At 47.1% G+C, this 21,838-nt stretch overlaps 1 protein-coding gene across 1 annotated transcript in view; it reads right to left on the reverse strand.

Moving 5' to 3' along the window:
* Positions 1-492: 492 nt before the first annotated feature.
* Positions 493-21,838, reverse strand: part of rasgrf2b (Ras protein-specific guanine nucleotide-releasing factor 2b) — a 404,619-nt gene continuing 383,273 nt past the window's right edge. Inside the window, exons 24-27 of the mRNA XM_070867471.1 lie at positions 10,076-10,155; positions 4,546-4,663; positions 2,685-2,753; positions 493-1,672 (exon numbers count right to left, since the gene is read on the reverse strand). Of these exons, the coding sequence (XP_070723572.1) occupies positions 1,580-1,672; positions 2,685-2,753; positions 4,546-4,663; positions 10,076-10,155 (360 nt within the window). The 3' untranslated portion in view covers positions 493-1,579. The remainder of the gene's footprint in view (positions 1,673-2,684; positions 2,754-4,545; positions 4,664-10,075; positions 10,156-21,838) is intronic.

The following is a 21,838-nucleotide window of genomic DNA, read 5'->3' on the forward strand; positions in this document are numbered from 1 at the left end:
ATATTGATATGTTAACCTACTTATTTGGCAGTTATGGTAATCTTCTGTTAGAGAATTGAATATATAAGTTCCAGTGTTAGAGTGAAAGGAAAACATGCTCCACAATGAGCTTTTTCCAAGTCTCAGAAACAGTTGGTTTAGATTTGACAGTCTGACATAGATACAGTGAAATATTTTCTACAGACCATAGCCAGTTTTAACTACAGAGGCCGTATTAAAATGCTACAATAATAAGCCTCAATATAACAGGATCACTAATGTGTGAAGATTGTGGAGAAAAGTCAGTGTCACTCTTTGTTCATCGAATCAATTTATTTTTAAAATCTTGTCTTTTGAAATCTGATTTTTAGGAGTCAACCTTGAGCAAAATCTTTAACACTGAGGACTAATCGCTTTTCAAATTCTTGGAAAAATTATTTTCATGAATATCAAATAATAATAATGATTTCAGGAACATGTTTTGAAATATTATTAAAATAGTCAGTAGTTTATTATTCACATATACCTGCCCACAGTCTGCGGCAACTTTGAATTTAAGTTTCTGGAGAATTTGTAGGGTTTTAGACATAGGAAAGCATAAACAAGCAGTACAACACAATGCTTTGCACAGCTCAAACATGAGGTGATTAAATATTAGCATACATTAACAACATTCAACATTCCACTTAGAAAGTTATTAAGGAACATTCTAGAATACGTTACAGCATACGAAACTCAGGCCTTTTAAAGTATAGACAAGCAGTGATACCCTCAAATCACTATTTTAGTATTACCTGTAATTTCAAGAATGGTTCCATGTATGCAACAAAGCTGCGATGTTACATTCTGCAGATGTTTTTTAAGCTAATGCCATTAGAATTGTGAACTACCTTCACATTGATATCTGAACCTCTTCAGCTCAAGTCTGGAGCTCATTTCCTTAATCCTCTAAGAACTGGAATGGCATTTCTCCATCACTCATGCTTTGCTGTGTAATACTCAACACTGCGTTCTTCCGAAATGTTATTTAGAAATAAATTCCTTTCAGCGGCTTTGGAAGTCCTTAAGTTTTCATGCCTCAGAGATTGACAGGTAATACAATGCCCCTGTACCAGACAAGTCTGATAAGCAAAAGCCTAGCCAACAACCAATCAGGCTGCTTGGTACTAAAATAGCTCCTAGGAAGAAAATAATTTGCTTCACTTTGAATGTCCAGGCTTACAGATGAACACAGCTGCCTCAATGCCTGCCACTTGTCCTGCACATTATAATGTCATTTTGTGCTTTTTAAAATTTATAAATAATGACTTTCATTTTGACTTCTTTTCATTTTTTTTCCATTCTGCAGAAACAGCTTCTTCTCATAGTCACATTTTCTAGATATGAATGACCTTAATCTTTCACCCCAAGCAGAAGTTCACCATCTTCCAATGTGTGATAGGCAGACAATCTTCCTGTAAGGTTCCATCCTTCCTTTAGGAAAACTCACGCTCACATTTTCCCTGGGTAGATAAGTCACACTCCATGGGGCATGACATGTATACTCTGGGTTGTTACACTAAGCTGCTACACCTCTTTGCAGCCACAAAAATGTTGGCTTTCATGCAGGGAGTCTGGGTTCAATTTTTAAGGACAGCTCATACAGTGTATCTTCATCCATAATAATTGTTTTGTCAAGTAAGTATTGAATGACCTACAACAGCAAGGAAGTAAATGTCAAAAATAGTAATTCAAAGAACAGTTGTAGTGTAGCTGTATTGTATTCAACTGAACAAACAATTTAAAGGTGATTAGTGCTTGAAGAAATATCCTTGGGGATTGATGGTGCTGAGACATAAATAATAAGAGTATTTTAGGTGTATAGTCAGGTGTGAGAAATTGCTGCTATTGAGTGGATTTTGGTCCACATGAAGACTTCCCACATTCACTTTGTCATATTTCTCAGTTCACACACACGTTTCTGCAGCACTTTTTCATCCTATAGCCTGCCGTATTAGTCTTCTATTAGTAATAGTACTGTCAGATAACAAAGCCCTCAGAATGTGGGTTGGTGCTGGTCTTTAAAAGAGTAGGTTAAGTCCAACTCACCAGTACTCAGATCAGTGGGCACTTCTCAGGTTTTTCTGCCAAATTTGCATCTACAAAGGTGAAAATCTGAGAATGCAGCAATCAAATCACACTCTGATCAGCTGTTCAACCTGCATCAAGCCCTATTCAAGTAGGTGGCTTGATGCTGGAGGAGGACCATCAGCTGCAGTCCAATAGATACAATGCACTAAATCATAAACCTCACTCCAATATGTTCCCGCCTACACATGCAAATTGACACTGCTGTACAATCAGCCACTCGAGGATGAAATGCGGGCGTTCTGAGGTGATGCGTCCTCTGATTTGCCTGCCCCTTTTGTGAAGAAGCCACTAGTTGTTTTTCAGAATCCTGTCTAAAACTGGCAACTCGAGCCATGTCTTGTGACTGTACACCACAACACAAGGCTATTTAAAAAATTGTTAACAGGGTTGCATGCAAGCTAGGAATTAGCCTCTGAAGTTTGGTTTCAGATACAACACAAACAGTCCAAAACTGAATTCTAGTCTAAATTTGCTTCTCTGAAGCTGGCATTTGAATCATCTGGAATCCAAATGAATCCAATTTGGCCACAAAATTGCAAATGAAACTTAATACAGAACAATGCACACAAAGTTACCTTTGGTTGATGATCTATTCTGTATGGTGTTTGTTGGAACTGTCGTATCTCCCTGATAATATGCGATATCTAGGAAAAAGAATTCAGTTATCAGTTGCAATTTTTTTTAATCAAGGAAAGCAAAAATAGAATATACATTTGTATTGTGAAGTCCACAAATCAATATTTGCAAATAATGTTATAATATACACCAGCAAAATCTTTCTCTGTTTACACAAAGTGAACTTTCAAGAGTGATAAAACATATATGAGACACAGTAAATGTCCAAGTTTTATTCTCAATACTTTTCATGACGATGTCTGGTGGTAAAGACCACATCAGTAGCATCTCTGCCTTTTCTGAATCCACACTATCAGGCAAGAATTTATAAGCGAGATGCTTAATGTAATGATTTAGGATAATCATAGCAAGGATTTTTCCTGTGATGATGAGCAGGGAAATTCCTGTATGATTGTCACATATATATTTACGGCGCTTGTATTTGAATAGATGGACAATGGATGCGGTGGCTCCACTGGGAGCCAATAAATATTTTAAAAATTCATCAGTCCATTTTGGCCTTGTGAGGTCTCCCTTCCGCCTTTGAAAAGCAAAATGTTTCACGACAGGATAGCTGACGCAGATGCACCCTTGCAGGCCTTGGCACCCTACCCTGGCTATGTGAATGGCTCTGTCCCCAGACAGCCTACCCTGGCTATGTGAATGGCTCTGTCCCCAGGCACCCTGGTTTTGTCCCCAGACAGCCTACCCTGGCTGTGTGAATGGCTCTGTCCTAAGAGTTAGAGAAACATAGAAAATAGGTGCAGGAGTAGGCCATTCGGCCCTTCTAGCCTGCACCGCCATTCAATGAGTTCATGGCTGAACATTCAACTTCAGTACCCCATTCCTGCTTTCTCGCCATACCCCTTGATCCCCCTAGCAGTAAGGACCTCATCTAACTCCTTTTTGAATATATTTAGTGAATTGGCCTCAACAACTTTCTGTGGTAGAGAATTCCACAGGTTCACCACTCTCTGGGTGAAGAAGTTCCTCCGCATCTCGGTCCTAAATGGCTTACCCCTTATCCTTAGACTGTGACCCCTGGTTCTGGACTTCCCCAACATTGGGAACATTCTTCCTGCATCTAACCTGTCTAACCCCGTCAGAATTTTATATGTTTCTATGAGGTCCCCTCTCATTCTTCTGAACTCCAGTGAATACAAGCCCAGTTGATCCAGTCTTTCTTGATAGGTCAGTCCCGCCATCCCGGGAATCAGTCTGGTGAACCTTCGCTGCACTCCCTCAATAGCAAGAATGTCCTTCCTCAGGTTAGGAGACCAAAACTGTACACAATACTCCAGGTGTGGCCTCACCAATGCCCTGTACAACTGTAGCAACACCTCCCTGCCCCTGTACTCAAATCCCCTTGCTATGAAGGCCAACATGCCATTTGCTTTCTTAACCGCCTGCTGCACCTGCATGCCAACCTTCAATGACTGATGTACCATGACACCCAGGTCTCTTTGCACCTCCCCTTTTCCTAATCTGTCACCATTCAGATAATAGTCTGTCTCTCTGTTTTTACCACTAAAGTGGATAACCTCACATTTTGGATGCGTCCCTGGCCTTGGGTGAGGGCAGGTGGTGGTTCCACTTTGCCACACATACATTGGCAGAGCAGGGCTCCTGGAATTCCCTGCCCATTTTGTGAAGCTAATGAATAAAGGAATTTCATACAAATATATTAATGTGCCATTGCTAATATAATGATCAGCAAATTGTTATGTCGCCCATCTTGGCTCTGCTATGCATCTCCAAACACTGGGTTACTTTTTTATGAAAGTGAAATGGCCAGTGTCTCATATCATAGACTGAACTCACCATTCTCATTTTGGAAAAGTTTACAAGACCTTCTTCAGTAAAATTCGGTGTACCCTCTTCTATAAATGCTAGATCAGTCAAATACATCCCGAGATATGGAACACAGGGTGGATTACAACTGTGAAGGAAAGAAAAGAGGTAAAATTTAAAGGATATTAATTTATGCATATATCAATCTAATTAGACAGAGGTGCTCATTTTTATAAGATGGGTGCACAAGTAGATTGCTCTCATGCTAGGTTGCTTCAAGTATTTTAATTGTATTTTCAATGTCTGTACGAAGGCACATGTTTAATTAATATTCAGGTTGCAGTGCAGGTATAATAAGTCAAATGCTGTCTGAGCAAGCTGTTTGCAACATTCCCACCTTCACCTTGGCGTTTGAAAATAAATATAGAGGTAGCAGCTCATCAACAGAGAAAATAAAATAAAAACGTAAAAACTTCAAGAGCATTAAAGCAATGGATTTTTATTGCAACTATGTCAGGTTGGGTTACAGGTTTTTGAACAGTGCTGTCCACCAAAGCTGTCGCCTTTTTACATTTTTCTCCCCATTTCTCCTGAAGGCACTAACTCATGATTCCATACAGCCAGCAGTTTTCAACTGCATTACTCAAATGGTTAATCTTGCATGTGTTAACCCAGTCATAAGTATCGTCAGGTTTGGACTCCGCTATGATACCATTTGTATCATAGCTAAGTCCAAACCTATCCTCAAATGAGATCCACAGGTGAACACTTTCCAACAGGGTTCTCTGCACAGGGATCTAATGAGGGGTCCCTAGCTGATCGCCTTCCTAACACATAGTGCTAAAGCTAATGGTGGTGCCAATGCCATCACTGACCTGAGGTAGTTTTGGCCCAGGGATTACTCCAAGTTTTTTTAAATTCAGTTCCATTTATGCATTGAGCAATCCTGCAGAGTTCCCTGCCCCAAACTGGAATTTTTAATTCAACACAAGGCCTTGAAATCTTTTGGACAACACTAAGCAGAGAAAAAGCATCTTGTCGTCATTAATAAATGAGAATCATAAACGTGAGCTCATCCAAAACTCTGCTGCCTGTATCCTTGCTCACACTAACTTCCATTCGCCCATCACTCCTGTGATCGCTGGCCTACGGACCTCTCTGTCCAGCAATGCCTTGGATGTAAATTTCTCATCCTTATGTTTCAAATCATTGCATTGACTCACCCCTCCCTATCTGCGTAACCTCCTCCAGTCCTACAACCCTCCGAGAACTCTACGTTTCTCCACTTCTGGCCTCTTGTGCAACCCCAACTTCTTCTGCCCCACCATTGGTGGCCGTGCCTTCAGCTATCATGGCCCTTAGCTCTGGAATTCCCTCCCTAAATCTCTCTGCCTCGCTCTCCACCTTTGAAACATTTTAACCAGCCTTGTCACCTCTCCTTGGGGACAAAATTGCCCCTTTTTTAGTGGCCTGTTAGCACCTCCTTGAGGAGGTGCTGCAGCACCATGTCCATTGGTTAGCACTCCAGGCCGCCGTGCAATGATGTAATATCCGTGCACGGCGACCCTTCACCGCCCTGTGCTAACCCCTTAATGTCCCGCAGAGGAAATTGCTCTGCGGGCTGCGAGGCTGGGGCGAGTGGATGTCACGTGAGCTTCGTGGGTCGCAAAGCTGGCTGACATCCGCTGTTGGGGCGCTACTTAAAGGGGAGGGTGCCAGCACCCCACGCCGCCACCTTTTTTTGGATTGCCGACTCTTGGCTCAGCTCCAGGATGGCGGCCCTAGCGTGTTCCGGGCCGCTATTGTGCAGCCCGGCACTCCATTTTGGGTGCAGGGCTGCAGGCCCGGTCCCACGCTGCCCTGGTGGCCTAGTGGAGGCCATCAGAGGCCTTGCCAAGTGCACAGTGGCCCTCCCCTGTAAGCGAAGGGCAGGGGCGTTGAAGCACGTCAGCGCTACGCGGAGCATCCGTGTATCGCTTCACTCACCGCCCCAGTGGTATCCCGGGAACCGCCCCTAAAGGAAGTGGAGCGTGCGAGGTTGCGCTCCACTTCCTTTATGGGGCGGTAAACCCAATTCAGCAGCGGGGCAGGACTTTTGCGCAGAAAGTCCCGGCCCCAGCTGGTTACTGCCCCCAATTGGCATGCAGGGCAATTTCACCCCCTGGTGTCTTATTCTTTGGCTTGATGTCAGTTTTTGTTTGATTCTGCTCCTGTGCAGCGTCTTAGGATGTTTTACTATGTTAAAGGCGCTATATAAATGCAAGTTGTTGTTGTAGGGATGGTCACTATTAAAAGTCCTGGCCAAAATAGTGCACTTCAGGATCTGGCGCTGCTTGCAACAAGTGCAGCTCCATTCATTTAAATGGATGGAAAATAATGGGCCGTGCACATAATTTCTCGAGATACACTGCCCGCGAGCACCAATCCCTCCTGGCAATGCAAGGTCACAGAATCATCACTTTCATGTTATAATTAATATGGTGTCACCCAGCACTTCAAATCACAGTTTCCGAGGTAGTAAAAATAAGAATATGTAAAGCCTATATAACAGCAGTCATGGCAAACAAAATGTGAAGCGCTTTGAGATGTTCCAACAACATAATAAGCCTATATGAATGCAGAGGTAGAAATTGGATTGTGCTGGCACAGGAAATGATCTCTGCGACTAAATAGGTAGGCCTGAGGCTCGATTGAAATTGGGCCTTTGACCTCATTTAAATGAGACTGGCAAGGTACAGATGCCCTCGGCAGCTCACCAGTAAAGCAGACCTCAATGTCGGACCTCTGCAATGCCAGCAGTGGCCCTCAGGCAAATCCCTGAAGGAGTTTTCTCTGGAAGTGAACAACTTACCCTCAATCCTCCTAAGTTAACTCATGCTCTGATGTTCCAGACCTCCTTTGTGGCAAGTGACTGGCCTCTGCAGTGCATCTCCTCTCAGCATCCATAGCTGAGATAAGGCAGTGAGCTTGTGGAGAATTCTGCAACTCCAAGATACATTATATAATTCTGTGCCCCTTTAGAGGGCTCACTTTACCACAACTTGTGCATTGTATGTTACTGCATAGTATGCACTTACGAAAAAGGTTTTTGCGTTGGTATAGTGCTTTATTACCTTGTTGGAACATTTCAAAGTGGTTCACAAAATCAATTACGTTTGGAGTAAATATTGTCAAGTAGGCAAATATAATGCTTTCTATGCACTTATTGTTGGGAATGGTGCCAGCTAATTACTGGATTTCAGAATGTGAGGAAAGCTGATTTATTAAAGAAACCTTAATAGACTATAAGTGCTTAGCTTTTAAGGACTGAAATAACAAATACATCAAAGAACCGACAATATCAAAACATTACATAGGATTACATAGAGCACAGAAATAGGCCACTCGGCCCAACCAGTCTATACTGGCGTTTATGCTCCACTCGAGCCATCTCCCTTCTTTCCTTATCTAACTCTATCAGCATAACCCTCTATTCCCTTCTCCCTCATTTGCTTATCTAACCTCCCCTTAAATGCATTGATACTATTCGCTTCAACCACTCCCTGTTATAGCAAGTTCCACATTCTCACCACTCTTTGGGTAAAGAAGTTTCTTCTGAATTCCCTATTGGATTTCTTGGTGACTATCTTATATTGATGGTCTCTAGTTATGCTCTTCACCACAAGTGGAAACACCGGGCCCAAGTTTCCACATGATTCACGCCTGATTTTTTAGGAGCAACTGGTGGAGAACGGACTATTTTAGAAATCGCAATTCTCCACATTTTTTTTTCTGCAGTTCTAGTCAGGTAGAACAGTTCTAGTTTAGAACAGAATTTTTTCTTCAAAAGGGGGCGTGTCCGGCCACTGACGCCTGATTTGAAAGTTTCCACAGTGAAAACGTACTCCAAACTAAAGTAGAATGGAGCCAGTGAAGATTTTTGTAGAACTGAAAAAACCTGTTCTACACATTAAAAAATCAGGCGCAGGTTACAAATTAGGCGTCCAGAACGAGGTGGGGGGGAGAGGGGGGGAAGGGAACTCATTAAATTCGACAATAAATCCTTATTTATACATCTACAAATATTATACAAATAAATCCAACCTGAATAAACATTTATAAGCCAAGAAAAGATTAAATAAACCATCTTCCTACCTGTGTGAAAGTGCTTCAGCCAGGGAGAATTCTGCAGCCGTTCGTGTCGCTGAGCGGGAGGGGGAGAGAGAGAGAGAGAGGGAGGGAGAGAGAGAGAGAGGGGGCGGGAGGGAGGGAGGGAGGGAGAGGGAGGGAGGGAGGGAGAGAGAGAGAGAGGGAGAGAGAGAGAGGGAGGGAGGGAGAGAGAAGGGAGGGAGAGAGAGAGAGCGGGGGGGGCGGAGCGGGTGTCGGGTGTCGGGTCGGGGCGGGGGGGGGGGAGCGGGTGTTAGGGCGGGGGGGAGCGGGTCTCGGGTCGGGGCGGGGGGGGGGAGCGGGTGTCTGGTCGGCGGGGGGGGGAGCGGGTGTCTGGTCGGCGGGGGGGGGGGGGGAGCGGGTGTCGGGTCGGGGCGGGGGGGGGGAGCGGGTGTCAGGTCTTGTCGGGGGCGGGGAGCAGGAGCTGGCCGTGGGAGGAGCCTTATTCACGCAGCCCCAGTAAGGCCATTCAGCCAGAGCTAGGGGCTGCGTGCTTCGGGCCCCTCCCACACAGTTCGGCGCCTGGAGCTACTGCACTTGCGTGCCGACTGTAGCGCGCATGTGCAGAGGTCCCGGCACTGTTTTCAGCGCCGGGACCTGGCTCCGCCCCCCCACAGCTCGTGCTGGCTGCGCCGAGGGCCAGAGGACCTGTAAGTAGGTGGAGAATACCGAGGATTTTTTTAGGCGCCGTTTTAGGTGCGAAAAACGGGCGCCCAGCTCGGAGGGGCGCCGGTTTTTTTTCTTGTGGAAACTTGGGCCCACCATCTCTGCATCTACTCTATCAAAACTTTTCCTGATTTTAAAAATGTTTATTAGGTCATCCCTCAGCCTTCTCTTTTCAAGAGAAAAGAGACCCAGGCTGTTTATCCTTTCCTGATAGATATACCCTCGCATTTCTGGCATCATCCTTGTAAATCTTCTCTGCACCCTCTCCAGTGCCTCTATATTCCTTTTTAGAATATGGCTACCAGAACTGTACGCAGTACTCCAAGTGTGATCTAACAATGTATGATACAAATTTAGCATAACTTCACTACTTTTCAATTCTAACCCTCTAGAAATAAACCCGAGTGCTTGGTTTGCTTTTTTATGGCCTTGTTAATGTGTGTCGATACATTGAGTGATTTGTACTCCGAGATCCCTCTGCTCCTCTACCCCATTTAGATTCTTCTTTTCCAAGTTATATGTGACCTTCCTATTTTTCCTACCAAAATGTAATACCTCACATTTATCTGTGTTGAATTTCATTTGCTGAATATACGCCCATCTGCAAGTTTATTAATGTCTTCTTGTAATTTGTTGCCGTCCTCCTCAGTATTGGCTATCCCCCCCAATTTGGTGTCGTCCCCAAACACAAGCACAGGGATTGTTATCATTTATTATACCGATGTAGGCATCTTAAAACAAAACTAACTTTTTCAGTGTTTCTCTTAGATTTTTAAATCTTCCTTCCGATGAGACGGTTTTCTGGAGCTTGTCCATTTGTGCTTTGGTCTAAAACAAAGGACATCACAATGATTATTAAAATGTTACCCATTAATAAAACAAGATCACATACTTGATGTAAATACTTGAGTGATATGAAAATCTAGTATCCAATCTTCAAATCTGATTCACTACTCATAGTGTCTACAGCAGATTAGAAAGATAGCGGCCTAGAAATTGGAGTAGGCCCAAAAGCGGGCGGGGGCATCGCCCAGCAAAATTCATACTGCCTGCTCATTTACTTGATTGCACCGCTGATCTCACCGCTATACACACTGCTGATTGGCTTAGTGCTCACCAGCATGGTATGTTGCCTCCCTGGTGCCAGGGTCAAGGATGTCACTGAGCGGCTGCAGGGCATTCTAGGAGGAGAGGGAGAACGATAAGGGGATAAGGGGATAAGGGGAGTATTGTGTACAGTTTTGGTCTCCTAACTTGAGGAAGGACATTCTTGCTATTGAGGTTCACCAGACTGATTCCCGGGATGGCGGGACTGACATATCAAGAAAGACTGGATCAACTGGGCTTGTATTCACTGGAGTTCAGAAGAATGAGAGGGGTTCTCACAGAAACGTTTAAAATTCTGACGGGTTTAGACAGGTTAGATGCAGGAAGAATGTTCCCAATGTTGGGGAAGTCCAGAACCAGGGGTCACAGTCTAAGGATAAGGGATAAGCCATTTAGGACTGAGATGAGGAGAAACTTCTTCACCCAGAGAGTGGTGAACCTGTGGAATTCTCTGCCACAGAAAGTTGTTGAGGCCAATTCACTAAATATATTCAAAAAGGAGTTAGATGTAGTCCTTACTACTAGGGGGATCAAGGGGTATGGCGAGAAAGCAGGAATGGGGTACTGAGGTTGCATGTTCAGCCATAAACTCATTGAATGGCGGTGCAGGCTCGAAGGGACGAATGGCCTATTCCTGCACCTATTTTCTATGTTTCTATGTTTCTATAAGAGGTTATGGGGAGCGGGCAGGGAAGTGGAGCTGAGTCCATGATTAGATCAGCCATGATCGTATTAAATGGCGGAGCAGGCTCGAGGGGCCATATGGCCTACTCCTGCTCCTATTTCTTATGTTCTTATATTCTTAATATCTGGTACAGTCTACTGGTCAATAATGTTTGACCTAGGCTCTCTGCATTTCTTAAAGGGGCGCTGCCTTGTTGCAGAAGCATCTCATTATCAGTCCGAAAACGCCATGGCCCAACAGCCGAGGGAAAGGGCTAGAATATTTTCTGATGCAGCACTGGGGGCCTTGGTCTTGGGGGTCCAAAGATGCTGTGAGGACCTCTACCCCCACAGGGTGGCCGGAAGCTTCAAGGCTAAACAACAGAAGACTGTGGGAGGAGATCGCTCAAGCCATCACTGCGTCGCATGTTGTCCCCAGGACTTGGATCCAGTGCCGCAAAGAGTTTAATGACCTCACACGAGTGGTCAAGGTCAGTGAATTAATCTTCAAATGCAATATCCCACCATCTGCACCTCTAGCCTCACAGACTGCTCAATGCATCACACCCCTATCATTCACCTACCAACAATCTCTAGCAATCACTACTCATATCTCAGATTCATAGCTTCCCCTCACTCTCGCACACTTCCCACAGCTGCAAGTCTCACACCCACATCTCACAGCTTGAACATACTGTCAGCTATTCAACCATGACAGGCATATCACCCAAACACATTGCACCACACTCACTGACTCAATTCCCTTTCTCTTGCAGGAAAAGGTGGCTCACAACCGGCGCCAGTAGGACCTAACCGGCAGGGAACAGGTGCACCTACATAACCTCACCCTCATGGAGGAGACGGTACTAGCCTGTGGTTACCGGCCGGGCTGAAAGAATACAAGATGACGGTATCCTCATATGTAATCCTCCTTCTCACACCTCACTTTCCCCTCATCCCACAATCTCTTCTGATCTGCAGGTTGCACATGGTATAAGCATGCACCTCTGGCTTCCCCCCTCCCCTCACCACAACCCTATATATTGTTATATTGGATGGATTGATGGATAAAGTTGGATTGGAATGTTTCTTTTGTGGTGGCTTTTATTTCAGCATTGTGACCAAGGGGACGCTGCGATGGTCAGTAACAGAGGGACGGTAAGGTGTGGGAATATTGTTGAATGGGGATTTGGGGTTGTGTTCACTTGTACCACAGTTGGATGAGTTGATCATGGACAGCCCAGGCAGATAGGGGCTGCCTGTGTTGCTTACTCCCTTTCGCTTCCTCCTCCTCCTCCTCAGTTGGTCGCCGTATGCCTGGTGGCAAGGGCTGTGCCCTCATGATGGTGAGGTTGTGGAGCATGCAGCAGATCACGACGAATCTTGAGACCCGCTCTGATGAGTTCTGTAGTGCTCCTCCAGAGCGGTCCAGGCAGCGGAAGTGTTGTTTAAGGACTCCAATGGTCTGCTCTATCAGATTCCATGTGGCAGCATGACTCTCATTGTACGCATGCTGCTCACGTGTGGTTGGGTTGCGGAGCGGAGTCATGAGCCAGGTGGTCACGGGATAGCCCTTGTCATCCAGTAGCCACCCTCTGTTTTGTTGTGGTGGCTCAAAAACTGAGGGAAGCAGAATATAAAATCATCATGACTGCTGCCAGGATACTGAGCATTCACCATCATGATGTGCTGAGCATCAAAACTGCACATTCAACGAGTGCTAACCTTTGGGGTTGCGGTACATATCAGCATTTAGACATGGCACCCACAAAGCCATGTGCTTGCAGTCAATGGCACCCTATACTATGCGGATATCCGCTACCCTGGTAAAGTCAGGTATGCTTCTTTCTGGTCAGAAAGAAGACAATAAACTCCCCTCTCTTGGCATAAACAGCATCTATCATCTCTCTTATGTCACAGTGGATGGCAAACTGGAAGATGTTACAGATGTTGCCTGCTCTAGCCTGGAATGATCCCGACATGAGGAAATTCAGGGCCCTGGTCACCTTCACAACCACTGGCAGTGCTGTCCTTGCCCTGGAGTGAGGCTGCAGATCTGGTTGCAAGAGGTGGCAGAGTTCTGTGAGCATCTCCTTCGTAAATCGCAGGTGCTTCACACACTGCTTCTGCCTCAGGCTGAGTTAAGAGAATTGCTCTCGGAAGACATTAGGTGGGTAAGGCCTCCTGTTGAGAGCCCTTCTCCCCCTCTGCGAGCAGCAGGTCTTCTTCTTCGCTGCCTCTGCTCCATCTCTTTGTCATGCTGCAGACCAAGGGAGATGACTGTTATGTTCAGAATAATGCCACAAGACTGTATATTGTAAGCTCAAACTGTTGTGACCTTGGTCTCTTTAATGTAACTCCAGAGTGAGGAAGCGGCATGGTGGACTGTCTTTTATATCTGCTTGCCCGGGGTGTGCAGGTGACCCTTGGGTCTCCCACAGGTGCGCCTCCTGGTGGCAAGTCTTATACACTAGTAAAGTTTACATATATAGCAACACTCCCCCCAAAGTCTTAAATACAAGTTATTTACAAGTTGAGGCGATCCGGGACTCTACGTTCTCGGGTTGATCGCCTGAGTTGAAGTCATGGCATGGGTGAGTTGGTCGGATCATTGCTGCACTGCAGTGTGGCTGGTCTGATCGGACTGTCGGGCATGGTGGGTTCATCTTCGTGGTTGACCGCGAGGTCGATTGCTGGTTGGGTGTGTGTTGGTAGATCAATGATGGTAATGTCCTCTTCAAACTGTTCTTGGTTGTCAGTGAATCGGAGTTTGGTCTGATCCAAATGCTTTCTGCACGTTTGTCCATTCAGAAGTTTGACAACAAACACTCTATTCCCTTCCTTGGCTAAAACAGTGCCAGCAATCCATTGGGACCATGACCATAATTAAGAACAAACACAGGGTCATTAAACTCAATGTCACGCGATACAGCCGCGCGATCGTGGTACACGTTATGCCGGCGACGCTGGGTTTCTACGTGATCATTGAGATCCGGGTGGACTAAGGAGAGCCTGGTTTTGAGTGCTCTCAATTAACAATTCTGCGGGGGGAACACCAGTAAGTGAGTGGGGTCGCGTGCAGTAGCTGAACAGGATCCGAGATAACCCGGTCTGCAGGGAGCCGTCCGTCACGCGTTTCAAGCTCTGCTTGATAGTTTTGACTACCCATTCTGCTTGACCATTGGTTGTGGGTTTAAACGGGGCAGGCCTGACATGCTTGATGCCATTGCAGGTCATGAGCTCGTTGAATTGCGAGCTGGTGAAACATGGTCCACTGTCGGGCAAGCCATGAGTGCCGAACATGGCCCGGAGGATTTCAATGGTGATTGTGGACGTGTTGGATGACATGATCACGCATTCAATCCATTTGGAGTAAGCGTCCACAACTACTAAAAACATCTTTCCTAGAAAGGGGCCAGCAAAATCTACGTGGAACCTGGACCACGGTTTGGAGGGTCATGAGCACAGACTCAGTGGAGCCTCCCTTGGTGCATTGCGCAGTTGCGAGCAAGTGTTGCACGGATGCACGCATGACTCCAAGTCCGAGTCAATACCGGGCCACCAAACATGCGACCTGACAATAGCCTTCATCATGACAATGCCTGGGTGGGTACTGTGTTGGTCGCGTATAAACATTTCCCTGCCTTTTTTTGGCAAAACCATGCGATTACCCCATAAGAGACAATCCGACTGGATGGACATTTCACCTTTGCGTCGGTGAAATGGCTTAATTTCATTTTGCATTTCCCCGGGAACAGCCGACCAGTTCCCAGTTAGGACGCAACTCTTTACTAATGATAGCACAGGATCCTGGCTGGTCCAGGTCCTGATCTGGCGAGCTGTGATAGGTGACCCGTCACTCTCAAAAGCATCTATGACCAGTCACAAGTCTGCGGGCTGCGCCATTTTAAACCCAGTGGTGGGTAATGGTAGCCGGCTGAGAACATCGGCACAGTTTTCAGTGCCTGGTCTGTGGCGGATAACGTAGTCATAAGTGGATAATGTTAGTGCCCATCTTTGGATGTGGACAAAGCATTGATATTTATACCTTTGCTCTCTGAAAACAGCGAAATGAGCGGCCTGTGGTCAGTTTCAAGCTCAAACCGAAGTCCAAATAGGTATTGGTGCATTTTCTTAACCTCATATACACATGCTAACGCCTCTTTCTCGACCATACTATAGGCTCTCTCAGCCTTAGACAGACTTCTAGACGCATATGCAACCGGTTGGAGGTTGCCCGATACATTGGCTTGCTGTAACACACAGCCGACCCCATACAATGAGGCGTCACAAGTTAGCACTAAATGTTTACATGGGTCATAGTGTACAAGTAACTTATTTGATCATAGCAGGTTCCTGGCCTTCTCAAAGGATGTGTCTTGAGATTTGCCCCAAACCCATTCATCACCCTTATGTAGAAACATGTGCAAAGGCTCTAACTGTGATATATTTGCAGCCATACTCTGTATCATGCATTGTACCATGTAATTACATGTAATAGCCAACAGATGGGGAAAGCCCGGGAGGCACACATTACTACACCTCATGCTGCCTCCCTATATAAAGCAGGCTCCCTCTGCAGTGTTCACTTTTGAAGTTTACATTAAACCTGAAGGTCACAAGGTGATCAGCTCCAGCATGGGCCATGTGTGATTTATTATAGTGATACGCTTACGTATCAACTGGCGACGAGAATAGGATACTAACACACAGCTATGGCCACCGTTGACTACATCGAGCGATATTGTGTCGGGGAAGATTGGGATGACTTCATTGACTGGCTGGTTCGCTTTGTCGCGAAAAACTTAGAGGGAGCCGCGAATGCCAGCAAACGCAGGGTGGTCCTCTTCACGGTGTGCGGATCACGGACATGCGCACTGATCAAGGACCTACTGGCCCCGACGAAACCCGCTGAGAAAAGTTACGAAGAACTGTGCGAGCTAGTTCAAAATCACCTAAAGCCGAAATGCAATGCGCTCATGGCGAGGTACCATTGCTACACCCACCGGTGCGGAGTAGATCAAGACGTGGCAGCGTTCATCGCTGAGCTAAAGCGTCTTGCTGGGCCATGCAAATTCGGGACAGTTCTTGAAGAAATGTTAAGAAATTTCTTTGTTTTGGGAATCGGGCATGAAGGGATTTTCCATAAATTGCTAGCGGAGGAAGACTTGGACCCAGCCAAAGCCACCCTAATTGCTCAGGCATACATGGTCAGAGAGGAAGAAACAAAGCTACTCTACTCACAACTTCGGAATCACCCGGGGCCAAACACAGTGACTAAGCTAATTTCATTGGCAGACAGGAGAAGTGCCCCCAGCTGGGCTAATGCGACCACTGCTCGACCTGAGATGACTCACTCACCACAACAATGGACTAATGCGAAGAGATCAGTACCTGTGAATGCAAGTCCATCAGCAAGCTGTTGGCGCTGTGGAGGGACTCATCGAGCAAACCAGTGCAGGTTCAAACAATATGTCTGCAGGAATTGCTCAATGATGGGGCACCTCCAACGAATGTGTAAACGTGCTACAACTTGATACGTAGCGGAGGATGGGAGGTCAAGCATAGATCCTGAGGATTGCGCAGAGATGACCGAGGAGGAACAGGTACATGGGGTGCACGTGCATGAAGTGCACACCTTTACCAACAAGTGTCCCCCGATTATGATAAACGTTAAACTAAACGGCATACCGGTACCGATGGAACTGGACATGGGTGCGAGCCAATTGATCATGAGCCAGAAGGCCTTCGAGAAGTTATGGGCAAACAAGGCACACAGGCCCAAGCTGAGCCTGATCGATGTGATGCTGCGTACCTAAACTAAAGAGATTATCCAGGTCCTCGGAAGTGCAATGGTTCAGGTGCTGTATGATGGTTCTGTGCATAAATTGCCACTATGGATTGCCCCGGTAACGAGCCCACGCTGCTTGGCAGAAGCTGGCTACGGAATTTTAATTGGAAATGGGGCGATGTAAAAGCATTATCGTTGATGGAGAAAGCCACGTGTGCGCAGGTCTGAGACAAGTTTCCATAACTGTTCCAGCTTGACATCGGCAGCTTCACAGGGGCCAAGGTGACAATTCATCTCCGCCCAAACGCGAGACCCGTTCACCACAAGGCCAGAGTGGTCCCTTACATGATCGGGAGAACGTAGAAATCGAGCTAGATCGGCTTCAGCACGAAGGCATCATATCGCCAGTGGAATTTAATGACTGGGCCAGTCCCATTATCCCCATTCTTAAAAGTGATGGGATAATTAGAATCTGTGGAGATTATAAAGTAACCATAAACCGAGTATCGTTACAGGACCAGTACCCGCTACCCAAGGCGGAGGATTTGTTCGCCACCCTGTCGGACGGAAAGCTATTTTCGAAACTGGACCTCACCTCGGCGTACATGACCCAGGAGCTGGCGGAATTGTCCAAGAAGCTGACGTGCATAAACACACATACGGGGCTGTTCGTATACAACTGGTGCCCCTTTGGGATCCGTTCAGCGGCTGTGATCTTCCAGCGAAACATGGAGAGCCTGCTGAAACCTGTCCCGGGAACGGTTGTCTTCCAAGACAGCATCTTGACACCGATGAACACCTCCATAACCTGGAAGAGGTGCTACGCCGACTAAATCGAGTAGGTTTAAGGTTGAAACAAACCAAATGCATCTTTCTTGGCACCAGAGGTGGAATTCTTGGGAAGGAGAATCGCAGCAGATGGCATCAGACCCTCAGACTCCAAGACGGAGGTGATCCAGAAGACCCCGAGACCACACAACACGACGGAGCTGCGCTCGTTCCTTGGACTACTGAACTACTTTGGTAACTTTCTGCCTGGGCTGAGCACATTGCTTGAACCATTACATGTACTGCTCCATAAGGGTGATGACTGGGTCTGGGGTAAAAATCAAGAAACTGCCTTTGAGAAGGCCAGAAACTTATTGTGCTCAAACAAACTACTGCCGCTGTATGATCCCTGTAGGCATCTTGTTTTGGCGTGTGATGCGTCATCCTATGGGATCGGGTGTGTGCTTCAGCAAGTGAATGTGTCGGTAAGCTCCAACCTGTAGCATATGTGTCCCGCAGCCTTTCCAAGGCCGAAAAGGGGTACAGCATGATCAAAAAGGAGGCCCTAGCTTGTGTGTACGCGGTAAAAAAGATACAGCGGTATCTATTTGGCTGGCGGTTCGAACTAGAAACTGACCACAAGCCGCTCACGTCGTTATTCTCTGAGAGCAAAGGCATTAATACCAATGCCTCAGCTCGCATTCAGAGGTGGGCTTTAACGCTGTCCGCTTACAACTACACGATCCGCCACAGACCAGGCACCGATAACTGCGCAGATATGCTCAGCAGGCTCCCGCTCGTCACCGAGGGTGAAGCGGAGCAGCCTGCGGAACTGGTCAAGGCCATGGAGCCTTTGAGGGCGAAGGGTCACCAGTCACGGCGCACCAGATAAGAATCTGGACCAGCCAAGACCCACTGCTGTCCCAGGTGAAAAACTGTGTATAAAGTGGAAACTGGGCAACCACATATGGAGAGATGCATGGCGATTTTAAGCCGTTTCACTGGCGCAAGGACGAGCTATCCGTCCAGGCTGACTGCATTTTGTTGGAAATCGCGTAGTCCTGCCCAAGAAGGGCAGAGATTTATTTGTCAAGGATCTCCATAGCACACACCCCGGCATCTTAATGATGAAAGCCATTGCGAGATTGCACGTGTGGTGGCCCGGCATCGACACAGACTTAGAGTCGTGCGTACTCCGGTGCAACACGTGTGCGCAACTCAGCAACGCACCCAGGGAAGCCCCCCTGAGCCTGTGGTCCTGGCCCTCCAAACCCTGGTCCTGCATCCACGTAGACTACATGGATCCCTTTCTAGGAAAAATGTTCCTAGTTGTAATTGATGCTTATTCGAAATGGATTGAATGTGTTATAATGTTGTCCAGCACATCCACCGCCACAATAGAGAGCCTTCGGACAACGATCGCCACCCATGGCCTGCCCGACGTCCTTGTTAGTGACAATGGACCATGCTTTACGCGTTCCGAATTTCGCGAATTTATGTGCTGTAACGGCATAAAGCACGTTAGGTCGGCCCCATTCAAACCAGCCTCCAATGGCCAAGCTGAACGGGCAGTACAGATCATAAAGCAGGGCATGCAGCGAGTGACGGAAGGCCCCTTGCAGACCCATCTGTCTCACGCACTGCTTGCATATCGGAAAAGGCCCCACTCACTCACACGGGTTCTGCCCGCCAAATTCCTCATGAAGAGGACCCTCAAAACAAGGTTGTCCCTCGTGCACCCAGTTTTAAGTGAGATTGTCGAAAACCGGCGTCTTAAGCAATGTACATATCATGACCGTAACTCTGTAACGCATTGCATCAATGTCGATGACCCTGTTTTCGTGCTGAACTTTGGTATGGGCCCCAAGTGGCTCGCAGACACTGTCGTAGCTAAAGAGGGGAGTAGGGTATTCGTGGTAAGACTCACTAATGGCCAAACCTGCAAGAAGCACATCGATCAAACCAAAATGAGGTTCACCGATGATCCAGAACCGCGGGATGATTACAGTGACATAGACTTCCAACTACAAGCAACAGAACCGGCAGTTCACCGAGAGACAGAACCCATCACACCGGACAGTCCGACCAGAGCCGCAGCACCGCAAGGCAGCGACACTCCGGTCAGGCCGCCTACTCAGACGCTCAACTAGAGAGCGCAGACCCCCGGTTAGGCTTGACCTGTAAACCGCATCTAAGACTTGGGGGGGAAGTGTTGGGATGTATTTGCAGCCATACTCTGTACCATGCTCTGCACCATATAATTACATGTAATAGCCAACAGATGGGGAAAGCCCGGGAGGCACACAGCATTGCACCTCGTGCTGCCTCCCTATATAAAGCAGGCTCCCCCCTGCAGTGTTCACTTTTGGAGTTTACATTAAACCTAAAGGTCACAAGGTGATCAGCTCCAGCATGGGCCACGTGTGAGTTAATATAGTGATAAGCATACGTATCACTAACAACATGCTCAACCCGGGTAGAAAGTTACCGAAATAGTTGAGGAACAAATACAGCTCCATTACGTTCTGTGGTCTGGGTGTATTCTTGATGGCCTCTGTCTGTGAGTCCGTGGGCCTGATGCTGTCTGCTGCAATCTTTCTCTCCAAAAATTCGATTTCTGGTGCCAGGAAAACATCATCATCATAGGCAGTCCCTCGGAATCGAGGAAGACTTGCTTCCACTCCCTAAGTGAGTTCTTTGATAGCTGAACAGTCCGATATGAGAGCCACAGACCCTGTTACAGGTGGGACAGACATTCGTCGAGGGAAGGGATCAGTGGGGCTGGTTTGCCGCGTGCTCCTTCTGCTGCCTGCGCTTGGCCTCTTCACACTCTTTGCGTTAAGACTGGAAGAGCTCAACGCCCTCCCAGATGCACTTTCTGCACCTCGGGCGGTCTTCGGCCAGGGTCTCCCAGGTGTCAGTGGTGATGTCGCACTTTACCAGGGAGGCTTTGAGGGTGTCCTTATAACGTTTCCGCTGTCCTCCTTTGGCTCATTTACCACGCAGGAGCTCCGCATAAAGCATTTGCTCAGGGAGTCTCATATCTGGCATGCGAACTATGTGGCCTGCCCAGCGAAGGTGATCGAGTGTGGTCAGTGCTTCAATGCTGGGGATGTTATCCTGGTCGAGGACACTGATGTTGGTGCACCTGTCCTCCCAGGAGATTTGCAGGATCTTGCAGAGACATCATTGGTGATATATCTCCAGCGACTTGAGGTGCCTTCTGATACATCCTTACTATACAGTATAAATGCACACGAGGCCCATGCTTGAGAGAAGATCAGTCTCTGACCTGTCCTTTATTCCATAGCACTCAAGTGATGGAAGTGGGTGCAGCTTCCCCTTTTATCTCTGAAGGTCCAGGTTGGGAGTGTCTCCCACAAGTTCACCACCTAGTGGTCATTGTTCTCACAGTGTACAACTTAGGTCAGATTATACATGGGTTACAATGCTGGTTGAATACATGACATCACCTTCCCCCCCCCCCAAAGTCTTATTGGGATCACAGGTTGAGTCTCTCTGGTGGTTTACGCTCCCTTGTAGAGCGCCTGAGTTGGGGCTCCGGTTGTTGGGCGCTGGCCTGAGTGTCTGCTGTTTGCGGTGCCTCAGGCCTGTCCGGACTGCCCACAGTGACTGGGCTCTCCTCCCTTTGGTTCCTGTGTTCGGTCACCTGTGGAGGAGTGAACTCTATATCGTGTTCTTCCTCTGCTTCTTCTATGGGGTTGCTGAACCTCCTTTTTGTTTAATCCACATGTTTGCGGCAGATTTGTCCATTGGTAAGTTTAACTATCAGAATCCTATTTCCCTCTTTGGCAACCACAGTGCCTGCGAGCTATTTGAGCCCTGCAGCGTAGTTGAGGACAAAAACAGGGTCATTTACATCAATACATCGCGCCCTCGCATTCTGTCATGGTAGTCATATTGTGACTGGCGCCTGCTCTCGACAATTTCTTTCATGGTGGGGTGTATAAGGGATAACCGGGTTTTGAGCGTCCTTTTCATTAGCAGCTCTGTGGGTGGAACCTCTGTGAGCGAGTGTGGTCGGGATCTGTAGGCCAACAGGAGGCGTGATAAGCGGCATTATAGGGAACCCCCTTGGATTCTGAGCATCCACTGTTTGATTATCTGCACTGCTCGTTCTGCCTGGCCGTTTGAGGCTGGCTTGAACGGTGCCGTTCTGAC

This window comes from Pristiophorus japonicus, chromosome 1 (assembly GCF_044704955.1).
Source record: "Pristiophorus japonicus isolate sPriJap1 chromosome 1, sPriJap1.hap1, whole genome shotgun sequence".
NCBI lineage: Eukaryota > Metazoa > Chordata > Chondrichthyes > Pristiophoridae > Pristiophorus > Pristiophorus japonicus.